General features: G+C 39.1%; 1 protein-coding gene across 1 annotated transcript in view; it reads left to right on the top strand.

The window, feature by feature from the left end:
• Nucleotides 1-18607, top strand: part of agbl1 (AGBL carboxypeptidase 1) — an 81412-nt gene that overhangs the window by 8719 nt on the left and 54086 nt on the right. The window contains 6 exon segments of the mRNA XM_088416550.1: nucleotides 2016-2109; nucleotides 3892-3929; nucleotides 5305-5513; nucleotides 7984-8155; nucleotides 14894-14985; nucleotides 18300-18416. Of these exon segments, the coding sequence (XP_088272676.1) occupies nucleotides 2016-2109; nucleotides 3892-3929; nucleotides 5305-5513; nucleotides 7984-8155; nucleotides 14894-14985; nucleotides 18300-18416 (722 nt within the window).

Genomic DNA, 18607 nt, shown 5'->3' on the forward strand with positions numbered 1-18607 from the left:
AATAATAATAATAAGTTCTACTTAATATATCAGTCTGTTAACAATTCAAACTGAACGTTGTGTAGCGTGCTATAAAACAACTACATTATCCAGAAAGCCTGCAGCACCAGGAAACAATTTGACAGCTGGACAGAATTTGCAATAAACTAAACCAAAGAAGCGATCAAAGTGTGCGGCACACATCAAACCGAACTAAACCACCGAAGTACACTTGCACGTCAGTCTGGCATCCTTGTGTGTTCCAAATGAATGCAACAACAGGAACGCGAACGCTAACATAAAGTTCTTACACAGTCCGAAACCCAATGCAAATCGATACAACCAAAGCAAGCAAATAAGCTCCAAGACAGAAAGACAAATATTTTACCAGTTGACGCACACTGGGTTGAAACGCTGTTGACGTGACTTGGTGGTACAGGTGGCACCGATCTTTCAATCATGACATCCGCTGACGTCATATTTAAAAAGTGGCCTCTTTTTTTCTTTCTTGTAAAAAAACAAAACAATGTGAGTGGAAGATTAGTCCATGTGTGGCAAAACAATCTGTGTAGCAAGACATTCTGCAATTCTATTTTGTAAATCACAAATGAAATGATATCTGTCTTCGGTTGAGACTGAGCAGGCAGGTATGTCCTTACATGCATTGATTGTAGCAAATGTATAATCACAAATTGTACAACTATTCAAACAAGTTTACAGTATACCAATTAACTACACAGATAAAAATTTGCATTAAGGTTTGTTTCAATTCTTAATTGGACCCACATGGCAGTCTGGCGTCCTATATGTTGTGGGCAGTCCAATTTACTAGAGGTCTGCAATGATGCCGGGCTGTTACTAGTCCATCAGTACCACAAGAAGTACCCACTGATGGACTCCCATTTTTGCTGGTAGACTGAAGATCAACATTTATTTTGAAATTGATGAAATAAGTGCCAACAGATTACATTTTTGGCCATCATTCAAAACGTCATTAACACAAATTGCCAAGATGAGAAGCAGGGACAAAAATCATGAGCAGAAGAAATAGTGTAAGAATTTATATTTTTTTGGAAAGTAGTTCAAACTGATTCTAACTGAATAAATTGTCCCAAGATTGCTAGTGATGTTAAAGAGTGAATAAGAAGATGATTTATATGGAAACAAAGCCGGAGATAATCAAGAAGTAAGAAGGCTAAGCTAGCCTAGGCTAGGCTACCCTCACTAGGGAATATGCCACAACAAGCTTGTCACACAAAAGTAAATAAATTCATTCTACATTTTTTTATGGTTTTTAATTGTATACATGTATATTCTATATATGTAGCACTTACTATACTATTTTGATACATTTTTTTAATATGTATATACATTTTTGATGTTTTTACCTGGGGTTTTACAAGCATTAGCGAAGAAACTTAGGTTTGGATTGCCCGCCATACGGCGAATTCACGTCACAATCCCATCCGCGGAACAGATTAATCTCTTAAACCGGGGACCCACTGTATATGAGTCATTCAACATGGGGACCTGTAGAAATTCTGCAACTGCTGAACGGTGTTTTTTGTTTTTCTTTTGTTTTTTATACTGGGTTACATTCATAATAATAAATAACCTAATGTCTAAATATGACATCAGTGATAGAAAACATGTGGTAGGACTAGATTTTTTTTTGTACTTCTTCCTACCCTCTTTGAAAATATAAATTATTATATTATTATATTAATTATTATTATATTATTTCTTCCTTAAATTTTGATGTTCATATTTGTTACATTTTTTATGTGTTCAATCTATCAATCAATTATAAACAGGCTTTTTGCTGTCCCTCCTAGAACAGTGACGAAATGTAAATTAGGCACGTAGGGAACATGTTAAAATAATGATTGTGTGATGAACTGGACCTTGGACAGAAAGCTATGAGCAGCAGTAAATCAAACAGACTAAGGATATTACTTCTATGTAGTACCACACAGGTCAGGGGAAACATTTTGGTGTTTGCCTTTTTTTCATTTGTATCTGTTGTTCTTTTACAGTTTCCACATCAAAGCTTATTGGGTTCAACCAAGGGCTGGATATCATCTACAGCCTTATTCCTCATTATACCATAAAGAATCTGCAAACAATTAAGTATGTACTGATTGAACACATGCATCCATTTTGTACTAACTGTTTTAAATTGATTAGAATAATTATAGCAAATTTGGTACTAACACAGTTTGATGCCTTCTGCACTTCCTTGAGCTACTTTGTGAAACATTCATAGTGAATCTCCTGTTCAATTACTTTAAAACAATTTTAAAAAATCAGTGCAGTAATTGTAGTATTACATTCCGAAACAAATTTTTGTAGAGTCCGACAACATTGTTGTTAGTAAACCAGCTGTTTTGTTTCCAAATCACAGCCATACTGTCATATTTTTTGTCACTGGAGCGTTGTCAGCGTTTTAATTTCAGTGGCCTATTAGTTTTACACCACTTTGTCTGGAATAAATTGTGGCACTTGTGCAATCAAGTGAAGAGGACCACAAGGTTTTAAATCATAGAAAATATGGCAACAGTTAATTGACCTGAAAAAAAGAAATGTTTCTAGAGCTTGAACACCGTTGTCAACAACAGACCTTACTAATTATCCACAAAAGTCTGTGATAATAGTAAATGCTTTCTAAATTCTTCTCAATGCGATGAGCATTTCCATTAGACATAGTAGAATTATTGTTTTCAAACCGTATGAAAGCCCGCCACAAAGACACATACATCATTGCAGTTCACTGTACCGATGGTAGGAACGCCTGGCCGCCATTCTACATCATCACCTACTGGCCGGATGACAAATTGTGCCAACTCGAACAATTGATAGAAGAATGAGTGACAGACTGACATCCCCACCTCTGCTTTAGAATAGTGGTAGGCAATCATCCTTCTGTCAATTTTTCATGCCAGCTGAATTGGTCATCTGTGGCAGTCAGTTGGCATCAAACCTACATAAGAGCCCCCACCCAAGAAAAAAACAAACAGGCAAAAAACATAAGCATAGAGTTTTAGGATTAGCAAAATTAAAGCAATATGGAACAATGACATTGCATTCAATGTTTGCGCTGCATTTCAGAATTGTGGTTTATTGAACTGCAACCCATACTGTAAAGTTTACCGGGTGTGTCAAACTCATTTTAGCTAAGGGGCTGCATGGAGGAAATTCTATCCTCAAGTGTGCTGGACAGGTAAAATCATAATATACGTATATCTTAAAGAACAGTCTGAAACCTCTCGACCATACTTCCCTTCTATAAACCATGAACAAAAACAATAAAAATGTAATTTTGAAGGCAAAATAACAGTTTGCAAAAGCATATAAACGGCAACATTTCACCTTTGACAACATATTTAGACCTTTTTTTTCTATTCCAAATGATGAGTGCTTGCATGTGTTTTTAAACCAATACTTGTTTTTTGTGTGATAATGTGTGACACATTTCTTGGACGCAAGCGCACATTGCAAAATTTGCACACCCACTTTGTTTACCTCCAACATGGGTGCGCTTGAGACATTAGGTTGTGCTTGGCTTGATATACATAAGCACTATGCTAGACATTACCTCAGCGGTTTGATAGAAGAATCCCGGGATGGATCTCAGTTGATATCAGTGGATCTGTATCGTCTCCAGCTCGGCATCGGTGAATTCGTCATTAGATTCTTCGTCATAGGAATTTTAAAAGATGAGAAATTTTGTTCATAGAACTGAAAGAGTTCATTTTATTATTTTTTGTCATTTTACTGATGTCAAATTTGTGTGTTCTATTGTGTTATAGAACGTTGCTGTTCATTTGAAACTGAAAAATAAACCACTTCAAAAACGTTTATATTTTCGTTTAAAGGGAGTGACAGTGGGACTGAATTCTTTCTGTTTTGCAGGGCATCCATTAATGCATTTGCTGCTTTGCTTTCCTCAAGTAAGTTTTACCAGCCGTTCTCCAGTTGACACTAAAACCTGACATGATTTAGGGTCATTGTGTTCACAGCAATCGACTGTTGTGTATCAATGTATTTAAACCAACATTTGCACTGCATTGCATGCTTAAATAATAGAGGATCTATAAGTGGCCTTATTTCATTTTGAGTGCCCAGGTTCTGTAATGTTAGCTACCATGTTAGCTGAAATCGTGTACAGTACTTGATCCATCTAAATGACCTAAAGCGACTTTAAACGTAGAATTAAGTCAGCATTTTGCTTAATAGCAATTGGTTTAGTGTTCTGTTTTCTTAGTATGTATTTTGTAGTACACTTGTTTACTAATGACTTGTTCTATACATTGGTCCCAAGGGAAATTTTCAAAGTAAATGAAAAATTCATTGTGATCTCTCCAACTTGTTATATTTCATCCAAGCTATACCCCACACAATTTTTTAGTTTGGAGATTGCACTATGGAATATGAAGCCCGTAAATAAGACTTAATCCTGGGAGCTCCAGAAGCAAGATGCTGCACTGATTTGTGTGTAAAACTGCTATTTCCTGCCTTGTAAGTGTATCTCATGTCAGTGGTCGGTTCTTCCTGACCACTGACATGGTATATGTCTTGAGGGCATTGATGGAGAAGTACAGAAAAAGTTCAAAGGAGCCAAATTTTGTCTTAGTACATCTGGAGAAAACATTTGACATTAGCTAGCTCTTGCCTGGTTGATGCTACAGGGCTCAAACAAGACTCTGAGACAGCTTTTTCCCCAAAGCTTTCAATATTGACCGTCTCAATAACAACAAAAGAACCAATTGTTTATAATAATTCCACTTTGTGAAACTATAATTTGTATGCTATGTTATGTATTCTATTTATTGTTCATATTTATGACTATACACCAACCAAAGCAGTGCTCCCAAATTCATTGTACACCAGCTTTACAATTACAGCAAAGGTATTCTATTCAATTCTATTCTATTTTATGAATGCTAACCCCTTTACATAGTTCCCAAAGGGTTTATAAGTCAAAGGACTTAATTCCTAGCATATTAGGTTGCGAAACAAAGTACAGTAGAGGTGCTTCCAAAAAACAGACAAAAGATGGTCAAATCTGGACTTTGATGTCAAATCAGACAACATCAAATCAGCTGGACAAGCTTGTGAAATATATACTCCACTGAGAGCTATCTTCTCCCACCGGACAACACACTTGCTGCCACTCTCACGTTATCATTTTGTCTTTGTTATCAAATATTTCCACAGTGACAAACTTCATTTATAAATAAGACTGTCAGTTACAAACTTGTATTTTGCTGCAAAGCATACTGATATTGTTGGTGTTTGTTCCGTTTCTCTATTTGTTTTCAATAGAGGCTAACATCTGCTCAGCAGTGTCCAAGGGTTATGTCTCTGGTCTTCTAATGCTGTATGAGGAATGGCATATTAAGGACACTAAGTACTCTGCCACTGACATCCTCAAGGCACTGCTGCGTTGCTTTTATAAAATTGCACGCAGTGCTCATGGCAGGGATGCTTTAGTGTCTCATGGAGGCATACGACTTCTGTATCATACTACTCAGGTACTACTGCTACTATTACTTCTGCTCTACTACTACTACTACTACTACTGCTACTAATACTAATAGTAGTACTATTGTACAGGAGACTGACTAGACGAGGGGTCCCCCAACTTTTTTTGCCCCAAGATGTATTCTTCTGGCAGCCAACCTCCTGCAATCTACGAAAGAGGGGTTTGAAAGTTGACAAAATGTGTTTATTTCTTTAGAAGTGCAACCTGGCATAAGGGGAATGCGCTGCCTGACAATTTATATCAAGGTAAAAGCATTGTGAGGTAGCTCACCAATGCTTCAAAATAAACTATCCTGGCTTATCCAGCCAAGAATCAATAGTACACAAAGCGAGTTTTTACCTAATGTAAACCCACAACTGCATAACTATCTATCTCTCTAACTCCATCCACAAATTCACGGACAACACATTGATGGTTGGACTCATCTCCTCCTAGGATGAGTCTGCCTACATCAGACATGTCCAAACCCAGTCCTCGAGGGCCGACTATCTGGCATGTTTTGGAGGTTTCTGTCCTCCTACCAAACCTGATTCAAATGATCAGCTCATCAGCAAGCTCAGCAGAAGCCTGACAACAAACCTGATCATTTGAATCAGCTGCATTGGATGACGGAAACATCAAAAACATGCAGGATAGGTGGCCCTCGAGGACCGGGTTTGGACATGCCTGGCCTACATGGATGAAGTTAAGAGACAGACAGAAGGGAGACTAGAGAACAACTCACACTGAACACCACAAAAACAAATGAACTGATCCTGGATTTCTATAAACTCAGCAAAGAGCCGGCCCCACTAATCATCACGTTGAATGAGTCTCTCAAGCTGCTGGGAGTCAACTTCTCCGACTACCTTTCCTGGACCATATGGCGGTGTTGAAGAAAAACAAGCAGTGACTTCACTTCCTGAAAGTGCTCAGGAAAAAAAAAACACCTTTAGGAGCAGCTGCTGGTGACCTTCTACTGAACCACCCAATAGCAGGGTCACCAATCTTTTCATTACCACGGAACAGTCAACGCTTGAGAGGGGGGGCAATGACAAAACATGAGCTCACCATTAACGCCAAACTAATGAGAGCCCTCAGCTTGTTTTGCTCTTCATCCAGATGGAATGTCTCAAAAGTATTTTTGAGACAGCCGCCATTTGAAAGCTCATCTGGTTCTGTAACAAAATGGCAGAGAATCGTTTTCATGTCACTTAGTAAGTCCTTTTTGGACGAGGTAACGCTCAATGTTCTTACCACAAGAAGTCATTATTTCAAGTATGACTCTGGTAGCTCTTGTTAAAAGCTTTCTTTTTCTTCATTCTTGTAGGCTCCTCACCTGTCTCTTGACTGCCCCCCCCTTCCTTTAGATGTCTGTTTCTTACTCATTTAACTTATTTTAACTTATCCCACCAGTTTTCAAAATAAAAGGTTTTTAAATATAAAATATCTTTCAGATTTGGATAATACATAAAATGGAAATAGTTCATTATTTTGGGTGTGGCCCATGTGGCCCGGTATCAGTTGCTCTAAGGACTGGTACTGGGCTGCTGACTGGTGGTTGGAGACCTTTTCCCTAAAGCATGTCCTAGTGTATTGTATAATGGTGTGGGGTACACTAGGTGTACTGCAGCCAACACAAAAGTGATTCATTAGGTGATCGACACAACCCAGCAATTGACTGGATTCTCTCTGACATCTCAGTAGAACATTACACGCTCGTGCTACCTTAGCAGAGTGAGAAACATTTTCAGAGAAACAAATCATTCTGATCATCATGCTTTCAAAACATGTCTTAAAGTGACAGCTTTTTTATTGTTCTGTTTTTGTAGTTTTTATTCTGTAAGTATTTGTTTTAAGGCAGGTATCAAACTCATTTTCACCATGGGCCACATTTTACTTATAGTTTCTGTCAGAGGGCCAGAATAAGTTTTAAGTGTGTTTGTCACACACTTACCTAGTTTTGAAATCAGAAGGCCAGTAAAACAGTTCAAAAGACAGATTGTGAAGTCTAATCTGATTTTTTTAAAATGATGTGGCTGGCCAGATCTGGCCCCCAGCCCTTGAGTTTGACACCTGTGTTATAAAATTTGTCTTCATTTATTACTGAATAGTTAGTTGAAGGAAGAAAATTATTTGAAAAAAAAGTGTGAGTTTCGAAAGGACAAAACAGTGTCTGAATAATAAAAATAAAGTATTTATGTGCAGGATTAAATCAGATGAAAAGCATTCGATTTGAATTTTTAAGAATTCTACAACCATGTTAAAATTGGATTATTTCAATGGGAAGCATTATGACATTGAGTGAGTGTACATCAAATGCACTTGATGATATATATACACAGCAACTACTTTCGCACTGCATTCTAGATCTAATGGTGACATGATTTGAAAAGCAAACTATTGAATGAGCTAAATTTCAAATGGAATTTTATGTTGGTCTCTCATATTAACTGTTTTAAATGTTTCTATTTTTGCAGACATGCTTGTTAAACAAATATCATGAGTCACTGGTAGAGTCCTCTGTTCAGCTGATGAGATCGTGCCTGCCCAAAACCCCTCTTCCACTGAAATCAGATCACTCTGCATACCACTTTCCTTTGCCTGGACGGCAACATGATTGTCTTGATGGTGTCTTGGTGGCAACTTCAGGTACAGACATGATTAATATTTTGCATCTAAAATGATGATTGATGTTCCAATATTTGACTAAATGGTTCAGTAGCCAAATAAAAGTTTCTGTTTAAAACATGATAAATATTGTACTGGTACTTTAGAAGTCTAGGCAGATTTATTTATGCAGCCCTTAATCAAAGCAGAGTCACAAAGGGCTTCAGAAGTGAAAAAGCTGCAGAAAACATAGAAAATTCACAATTGCATCCCCTTAAACCAAGCTCCCCAAAGGGCAAGGAAAAACTCCAACCCCCACCTGAGGAAAAATAAGAAAGCTGGTAGGGGACCCCCTTCCAGGCTCAACAGCATACAATTTAAACAAAAAGCAATATGGTGCCCACTGTGGCGTCTCTGTTTCACTCTCCCTTTTTAGACACATCTTTTTATTTATTTCTGCCTTATTGTTCGTATTTTACGTATGTCACTCACGCGCAACCGTAAGCTAGTCAAGTGGCACTTCTTAACATCGGCAAACTTCATCATGAACTTTTAATTTTCTGTTACACTGGAATGGCGCAGCAGCCCTGGGCCTCAGTTGAACTAAGAGGCTAGCAAACAAAGCAGCTAAGGCAGAAAGGAGGCAAAACGAGGCCTGCACACTTGGCTAAAAACTAGAGCTACCAGTCCATTGGTACCTTACCCGCTGCTAGCTAATGTCCACTTCCGTGGGAATAAGATCGACGAACTGAGAACCCAGACAAACATTCATTGAGAGGTCAGAGAGTGTTGTGTTTTCACTTTCACTGAAACCTGGCTGATGGAGGATAAACCAGACTCAGCGACCAAGCTGAAAATGCACGCTGTTTACTGAGGAGACCGGACACTAGCATTCAGTAAACACAGAGATGCGGTTGTCTGTGTTAACGTAAGTAAACGATGGTGCTCGGATGCGCAAACTGTCAAGAAAAACTGTACTCCAGACATTGAACTGCTAATGGTGAAACGCAGGCCCTTCCACCTGCCGCATTAGTTTAGTGCTCTGTGTGTGTAACAGCTATTTATATACCACGGCGAGTAACACGGCTAGCAAGTTGCATGACGTCATCAGCAAACACGAGACCAAACAGCCAGACATTGTATTCCTCACAGCAGGGGAATTTAACCACTGCAACCTCAGGACATAATCTTTCTGACTAGGGAAAATAAAAACAAGGACCAAGTCTACAGCAATGTGAAAAATGCTTACAACGCTGTTTCAAGATCTCATTTTAGAAGGGCTGACCACATCTCCATATTCCTGAATCCGCCGAACAGACAACTTCTCAAGTAGCCTAGCCCGGCAGGTAAAGATGTTAAAATGTGGAATAATGAAATGTAGGAACACCCCAGGTTGTCGGGATGGTGATACTAAGTCAATAGGGATACTAAGTCGATGAGATAGGAAGGAGCTCAGCCCTGTAAGATTTTATAAGTGCAGTGGACTGCCGGTCTACAACGTCATTGCCTGATGTTTTTTTTCAACTTACGATGTGGACCGCAACATTTTTTTCTCCCCTCTTTACGCCATTTCTTTTACCTTGTGACACATCCAACATGGCGGTTAGTGTGTGTGCATGTTGGATGTGTCCGCGCTGATACGTATATACATGCGTCACCGCTTACGTCACTACAATGCTAGTTGTTTGTTTCTGTAATTGATAGTAAGCAGAAATGAAATATTTTGTTACATGCAGAAATGACAAAGTGTGAGTGCTTAAAATAACATATTTATTGTGCATTTTACTGCTTAATTCAAACTTTAATGGGTTAGCCATGGGTCCTAAGGGTGATAGTGATGATGAAGAGATTAATAAGAAGATTACTTATATGGACACAAATCTGGAGATAATCAAAAAATACGAAGGCAAAGTTAGCCTAGCCAAGGTTAAGCTACCCTCACTATGGAATATGGCCATAAGTCGCTCTAAGATAAATAAATCCTTTATTTTTTATTTATGGTGTTATTTAATTGTATACATGTATATAATATATACATATCACCAACCTATTTTGATACCAATGTATATACAATGGGTCCATTTACTGAAGGCCATGTACAGTATATACAATGTTGATGTTTTACCCAGGGTTTTAAACTCATTAGCTATTTAACATAGGTTTGGATTGCCCGCCATACGGCCAATTGGCCATACGAGCCCAACCGCGTAACGGATTAATCTCGTAAACCAGGGGCCCACTGTCATTAACAACACCTTAAAATCACAACCAAAGGTCACAGACTTTATAAGTGTACTGGAAGTCAATGCAGGTTGGCTAGTATTGGGGTAATATGATCTAACTTTCTCGTCTTTGTCTCGCTGCTGCATTTTGTACAGCACCATCATGTAGATGTTAAATAGTAAAGGACTAAGTACTGTTGTGGAATTTTTAGGATTTTCGGTGAGAATAGTAAAGCAGTCTGGAAAAACAAATTGTCCTTTTGGGTTCTTTTATTTGAAGCTTCAAATGCACAAGTTTACAGAACAGCTAAGTGGTCTGCAAAGGAGTGCGCAGGGATACGTAAAAATGAAGATTTTTATACAGTCACAAACGCCTACAAGATAAAAATCCCACTTCAGACTGGATGTAATTAAAACATAAAGGGAGGCAAAACCATGGAGTACAATATGTCAGTGTTGAACTTATCTTTCAAGGATGTCTAGCTGCACAGGAAGTTCCTATGTATGTTAGGTGAAAGGGCCTTTGTTAAAACCAAAGCCAGGTGGTCAATGAACAACAAAACATTATAATAATATAAGCTAAATACTAATTTTCCATTACAGTACTGACCCCTGCGGGACACCACATGAAACGGAAAAAGATTCAGAGGTCGCATTGGCATGAGATACACGATGTATCCTTTCTGAGATGTAAGATCTAAACCAAAAAAAGTGCTGATCCCGCGATACCAAAACATGACTCAAGGTGTTCTATAAGTATATGATGATCAATAGTGTCAAAAGCGGCACTAAGGAGTTCAAATCTTCTGTTCAGCCATGTAATCGCTAAGCTGTTGTGCTACAACTTTCTTGAGAATTTTCTCAATAACAGAAAGTGTGACACTGGTCTATAATTGGAGAGATTTTCATAAGGGAGGAGTTTCTTAAGTAGTGGTTGCATGACTGTGGTCTTAAAAGCTTCTGGTACAGTGCCAGAGAAGAGTGACAAATTGATAATATTCAAGACAGATGATCCTAGGATCTGAAAACAAGTCTTTAATGAGTTTGCAGCATGGAGGATGATGGCTTTGCTGTGAGCATCAGCAATCACAGCACGAGAGAGGGTATTTGGCCTTGCGTCTTTTATTTTGTCCCTTATTAGCTGAATCTGCTAAGTAGAAAATAGCAAGAAATAGTGTACTGAATGGAGGGAGCTATGAGTAGTCTGCTGCTGTTGTTATTATGTATATGACAATAAAACTTTAGTCTTGAATAACATGAATCGTATTCCTATATTAGTGCCTCCACCCCTTATTGCCCTGTTACTCTTTTTTATTGCCGACTATCACCTACTTTATTATTTGATCTATTGTGTGGAATGTAAGTCTGTTCAGGAAGGTAACAGAAACATATTTTAATTGTTTAGTTTTCGTATGCATATGACAATAAAAGTCTTGAATCATGAATCTTAAAAGTAAAAGTATAAAAATGAATCTTTAGTCAGATTTTAAACATTTCTACTGAGGAAACTGCACAAAATTCCATGGATAGGACATCCCAGAGCACTGGCCCTCAAATAGAAAAAGCCAGGATCCTGTCAACTTCTTTTAGGCTCTCAAATTCAAAATGACCATATATATATATATATATATATATATATATATATATATATATATATATATATATATATATATATATATATATATATATATACTAAAGGGGTCAAGGGCGTAAAGAGGAGGGACATTGGTGCACCAATCCTATGCTATAGAAGCTAGCTCTTGGGACATGGAATGCCATTTCTCTGGCAGGGAAGGAGCCTAAGTTGGTGTGCGAGGCTGAGAAGTTCTGACTAAAGTACCTGTGCCTCCATACACAGCTTAGGCTCTGGTACCAGTCCTCTTGAGAAGGGTTGGGCTCTCTTCCACTCTGGAGTTGCCCACGGTGAGAGGCACAGAGCAGGAGTGGGCATACTTATTGCCCCCAGCTCGGGGCCTGTATATTGTGGTTTACCCTGGTGGACGCCTTCAGGTGGGGGGACAGGTCTTGACTGTTGTTTGTGCCTACGCACCAAACAGCAGCTCAGAGTACTCAACCTTTTTAGCGTTCTTGGAGGGTGTGCTGGGAAGTGCACCCATTGGAGACTCTCTTGTTCTGCTGGGGGACTTCAATTGTCACATGGGCAATGACAGTGAGACCTGGAGGGGCATGATTGTGAGGAACAGCCCCCTGATCTGAACCCGAGCGTTGTTGCATAATTGGACTTCTGTGCTCATCATGGATTGATAACGGACACGATGTTCAAGCATAAGGATTTCCATATGGGCACTTGGCACCAGGACACCCTCGGTCGCAGTTTGATGAACAAATTTGTGGTTGTATCATCGGCTTTGCGGCTGCATGACACTTGGGTGAAAAACGGGGCAGAGCTGTCAACTGATCACCGCATGGTAGTGTGTTGGCTTCGATGGTGGGGGCGATTACTGGTCAGACCAGGCAGACTCAAATGTGCCATGAGGGTCTTCTGGGAATATCTGGCAGAATCCCCTGTCAGAAGGTGTTTCAATTTACACCTCCGGCAGATTTTCTCTCACGTCCCAGGGAAGGCGGGGAACTTTGAGTCTGAGCGGACCTTGTTCTGTGAATCCATTGACGGAGCAACTAATCAGAGTTGTGGCCGTAATGTGTTCAGTGTCTGTCATGGCGGCAATCCCCAAACCCTCTGGTGGACACCAGCAGTAAAGGATGCCGTCAAGCTGAAGAAGGAGTCCTATCGGGCCTTTTTGGTCTGTGGGACTGTGGAGGCAGCTGCCAGGTTCTCTACCAGCTGGCCAAGCAAAGTGCAGTTTTGGTGGTCACGGAGGCAAAAACTTGGGTGTGGAAGGAGTTCGGCGAGACCATGGAAAACGACTTCTGGATGGCTTTGAGGAAATTCTAGTTCACGATCCGGCATCTCAGAGGGGGAAGCAGCGCACCATTAACACTGTGTAAAGTGGAGATGAGGCACTGCTGATTTCTGAACTGATGGGCAGAATACTTCGAAGACTTCCACTACTGCTACGGTAGTATGGGGTACAGGAAGCCCTGGTTCAGGCTGTCAGGTCCCTATATGACCAATGCCAGTTTGGTCTGTATTTCCAGCAATAAGTCAAAAAGACTTCGCCAAGGCTGACCTTTGTCACCTATTCTGTTTATTACTTAATGGACAGAATTTCTAGGTTCAGCCAAAGCGGTGAGGGTGTCCAGTTTGGGGATCTCAGCATTTTGTCTCGGCTATTTGCAGATGATGTGGTGCTGTTGGTTTCCTCAGACTGTGACCTCCAACTTTCACTGGAGAGGTTCACAGCCAAGTGTGAAGCAGGTAGGATGAAGATCAGCACCTCCAAATCCAAGACCATGGGCCTTAGTCAGGAAAGGGTGGAGTGCCCAGGTAAAGGAGCTTAAGTATCTTGGAGTCTTGTTCACGAATGAGGGTAGGATGGAACGGGAGATTGACAGGCAGGTGTGGTACGGAAAAAGCAGAGCCGAAAGTCGAAGCGCTCAATTTACCGGCCGATCTATGTCCCTGCCCTAATCTATGGTCACGAGCTGTGGGTCGTGACCAAAAGCACGAGATCCCGGATACAAGCAGCCAAAATAAGTGTTCTTTTATGGGTGTCCGGGCTCTCCCTGTCCGTGGTGAGAAGCTGCCGCTCCACATTGAGAGGAGTTAGTTGTAGTGTTTGGATACCTCCCGGGTGAGGTATTATGTCCCACAGAGAGGAGGCCCCGGGGACTTCCCGGGACACACTGGAGGGACTACTGTATGAGTGGGGGAGTGTATGTGTGCATATATGTTTACCTTTCAATTTTTTTCGAGAATGAAATTTTAAAATGCTTTCTTTGTGCTTTTATCGCCCCTGGAAGGTATTATACGATTCTGCGGGGCATAACCGCATATCCCATTTTATGCGTCTTCAAAGAAATAATTTTTTGTTTTTTGTTTTTTTCTTCTCATTGGCGTGTGGGAGGAGCTGGATAGGAAGGACGGTGAGGGTCTCCCTCCATCTTGGACCTGTGGCCGTGCCAGTCCCACAACAAAGAATTTAAAAAAAATATATATTATTTTTCTTGTGTCGATGATACTTGTACCTAACCCACCCAAACCCTAACATTACACCCTAACCCTTTCAACCAAGTAGGCCAAGTTGTCACAGAAATCGTGGTCATAAAATTAATAAGATTGTGATGCCTGGATATGTTTCAAGTTACTACAGCCTCAGCAAGAGGGTAATAATGTAGGAATATGGAGTGAGTACCATGTCATTAACTGGACTGATTAAGGAAGATTTTTTTTCTTTTGAGCCATCTCAATAGAAATCATGTTCGTAGGGAATTAAGCCTATAGTGATGGAGCACTGTGTTTGCAACACTTTAAACTACAAAAAAAAGCTATGTGTCACCTGTGACCCGAAATGCTTCAATGTCATGGAAGAATCATTTCGTAGTCTGTTCTGGAAGATTGTTCAATTTCTCATGAATGTTGTGAATCTTGTTGTGTAGTATAACCTCATTCACAATTCTTTTTCTTTTTTTAAAGATGAGCGCAATTGTGAGATTGCTGATTATGATGAAACCGATGATGATGAAAAAGTGGAGCAAGATTACCAAGAGGCTCAGAGTAAAGACTATGTATGTTTAATTACTCTGGATGTTTTCTGTTCTTTAACAAAAAAAAACAATACTTACTGTTCAATGAAAAAAAAAAACAGTTTGATACCTCATTGACCAAATGTTGATTGCTTGACAGAAAATATAAGACACACACACAATTTAAGTACAATATAAGACACACAACCCAGTATTAATTGCTTTAAAACTAAATATACATGTACAAGATTTTTGTCAGAATTTCCTTCATATACCTCCCACATAATTCCAGTGCCCAAGTTAATACAGTAAGTATTCTCTCGTCAGGAATCCCCTTTGCGTTGTCCAATCTTTTCATGGTACTTGTCCTGCGTGAACATGCAAGTACGTTAACAAAACACAGTACATGCGTATCAACACAAGCAATAAATGCAAAATTATATTGTCCAAAACCTGTTTATTAAACAAAAACTGCAGTATTTAAAACATGCACTGTAAATGAACTGGAAAATGCAAAAACATGGTCCAAAAGATGAACTGTTTTTAAATAATGCCAATACAGTGCAGTATCCTTAACTTGTTGTATACTCTACTTTATTTTTAATGTTGAGTTTTGACCATTTTGGGAAAAAAAAAATAGTGTATTTTGATTGGCTTCATTTCTTGCTTCATGAAAATGTTTACCTGCGTATCATACAGTTGTGTTGCTAATTGCAAGTAATTGTCCCATTGATCATTGCTGATGTCTGGTGATTCTTGTGTGTCGAGCCACATGCAAATTCCTCTGAGAAGGTAAATTGCCAAAATACTAAGCAAGACAGGATTCCTTGTCTTTCGAAGTGTCGTAGATTTGAGTCTCTCCGACTCCGAGCGTCTCCCACTACGCTCAATCGGATGCATTTCACGGTCACTCTTCCATGGTCATTTCTGTTTTTTCTTATGGACGCCACAATCTCCAGGACGTAGATGAATAACATCGAAATACTTCATAATTACAGTCAAACTCATTACAATAAAGAGTTACTTATTATACATGTCTCGGTTTTGGATCCAATGATATTAAATTAAAAGCTAAAGCGGTCTCACGAATAGGTTCCGGTTTCCGGAAGTTCCGTTGCAAGGGATTGCTCGTTAATGTAATATAATCATAGAAAATTTAATGCATGGGTTTTTTTTCCGGGTTTGGGAATTTCCATTTGACAGAGGTCTGTATTTGGGAATACTTTCTTTACTTCCCTGAAAAAAGGTAGGCAAACTGTGAAAAACCCCCAACAAGCATTACCTCACAAATGAATTTTATATACCATTTCCATTTTCTATAGCTGCTTATCCTCACTTGGGTTGCTGGCTGGCTGGTGCCTAGCCCAGCTGTCTTCGGGCAGTAGATGGGTCACACCCTGAACTGATTGCCAGCCAATCGCAGGGCACACAGGGATGAACAACCGTTCACACACCCAATCAGACCGAAGGACATAGTGTCCAATAGTCCATAGTGTCATGCATGTTTTTGGAGTGTGCCTCTGAACTGTGAGGCAGACGTGCTAACCACTCTTCCACCATGTGTCAAGTTCTGTAGGTGTTGGGTTTTTGTTTATGGGTTAACTTTGGGGTTTCTGTTCATTTCTATTTTGGTTTCATGTTCAATGATCCTGTTTGGTTTACCACATGTCTGTCCTTGTTGTTGTGATCTGTTTCGTGTTTCCTCGTTAGTGTGTAGCGTATTTTATTTCCAGTTGTCCCCGGTGGTTTGTCTCTGCATCGCTCTCATCGATCATATTATTTCGACAATTCTTCATTGTTTTTCGTATGTTATACAGTGATCCCTCCTCGCGTTCTCAGATATCGCGGTCTCAGTACTTCGTGGGTTTTTCCAGGAAAAATTAAAAATATTTCAAAATAAAAAATAATTTAAAAAATGTGCAAAAATCGAAAAAAAATGAAAAAAGCACATTATACAGTACTGTATTCATCAAATAACTAAGTAATATTAGTTAACTATGTTAAGAATTCTTCAGGCGTTAGAGTTTGTGACGTTTTTTTATCTTATTTTGAAATGGATGCTTTTAATTTCTCGGGTCGCGTTGCATTTCCGTTTCCACTTTTAGGTTGTCTGTGCGTCATTCGGCTCGTCATGGTGACATAGTGAATGACAACGTAAGCTCATAATTATAGTTTATTATCATTTATGTTGATAACGCACGCTACTGCCTATGTTTAGTAAGTGATGAGTGTTTATTCTGTTTATGTGTTCGTTTGTGTAGAGGTTGCCCTTTATAGTTAGTAGTTGTTGTTATTTGTTGCTAACCCGCTAATGACGGCTAAAAATACAGTAAATTCATAGATTAAAGTTCGGCAAGTGTTTATATGTTAGTTGACTGACTTTAACATTGTTGTTGATTTATTGTTCAACAGATACTACATGATACACCATACATGAGCCAAAATAAATGTGAAGTTCAACGTGATGACTTGCGTGCTCTTTGACCTGAGTCTTGGTGCAGATAACCAGTCCTGAGAACAAATTCTCAACAAACTAAGTAATATTAGTTATTTAATGAATATACAATAATGTTAATAAGGATAATATAATGTTAAATAATAGGAGAAAGGAAATAAAATACTCACAAAATAATAATAAAAAAGGATTGTTTATGCTTACTGCGGCTATATTGGGGCATACATAGAAATCTAGGAACTGATACCCTACTTCGCGGGTTTCAGACTTCGCGGGGGGGTTGACACCCCCTATTAACCGCGAAGTAGGGGGGAATCACTGTATATCCTTGTTTTCCCTAGCATTTAGTCTTGTCTTTCGTAGTTAATTTTCACATTTTTGTTGTCACTTAGTATTCAGTCTGGTTCATTGATTTTTTTTTGGTCCCTTTTTCATATTAAACATTATTTTTGGAGTTCAACCTGTTTTCTGGCTCAACTGCATTTGGGTCCACTCCCTCCACGCTATGCCTAATCATGACTGTGCCACCAACTAAAAATATCAATAAAACCTAATTACCACGAATTCTTCAATAATGCAGCTTGAGATTGTTAATCCCAATACAGTGCAGTAGTGCAGTGGATATTTCGTCAACATTTTATATAACTCATTATTAAAAAATGTTATCCACTTATCACTGTCCTTACTATGTCTAATGTGTATAAGATTAATGATAATAATGATAATAAAAAGGAAGAAGAAAAATAACTTTTTGTATACTATTGTTCTCATGCCTTAAAAATACAAAACACATAAATGTGACTTGCTATGTATACACCATTATACAAGTACAGTATTTAAATAAATATGAAGGAGCACAGATGTAGAGGAATATTTGATAAAGAAGGTTTTCTCTTTACAGGATGATGATTTGGAGACTGACTTGAACAAACTTTATCTTCGTCCGGCCACAGACAGACCCAAAGAACTCCTCTCACAATACAGCCGTCTGTGTTCAGAACTATCACAAGACTTCCTGGTACTTTTTGCACAAGACTAATAGCTGGTATTGTACAGTGAGGTCCAGGCACTACTCCAGATTTTCAATCACTGCTCAACTCTTGTTGGATTGAATAAACACTCAGCCATTGTATCAGCGCCACTGATTTATGACGTCTCTCAGTGTGCATATAGTCTAATCTTAATACGCGGCAGCAAACATTTTGCCAT

This window comes from Hippichthys cyanospilos, chromosome 6 (genome assembly GCF_059441005.1).
Source record: "Hippichthys cyanospilos isolate Australia breed blue-spotted pipefish chromosome 6, RoL_Hcya_1.0, whole genome shotgun sequence".
Classification (NCBI taxonomy): Eukaryota; Metazoa; Chordata; class Actinopteri; order Syngnathiformes; family Syngnathidae; genus Hippichthys; species Hippichthys cyanospilos.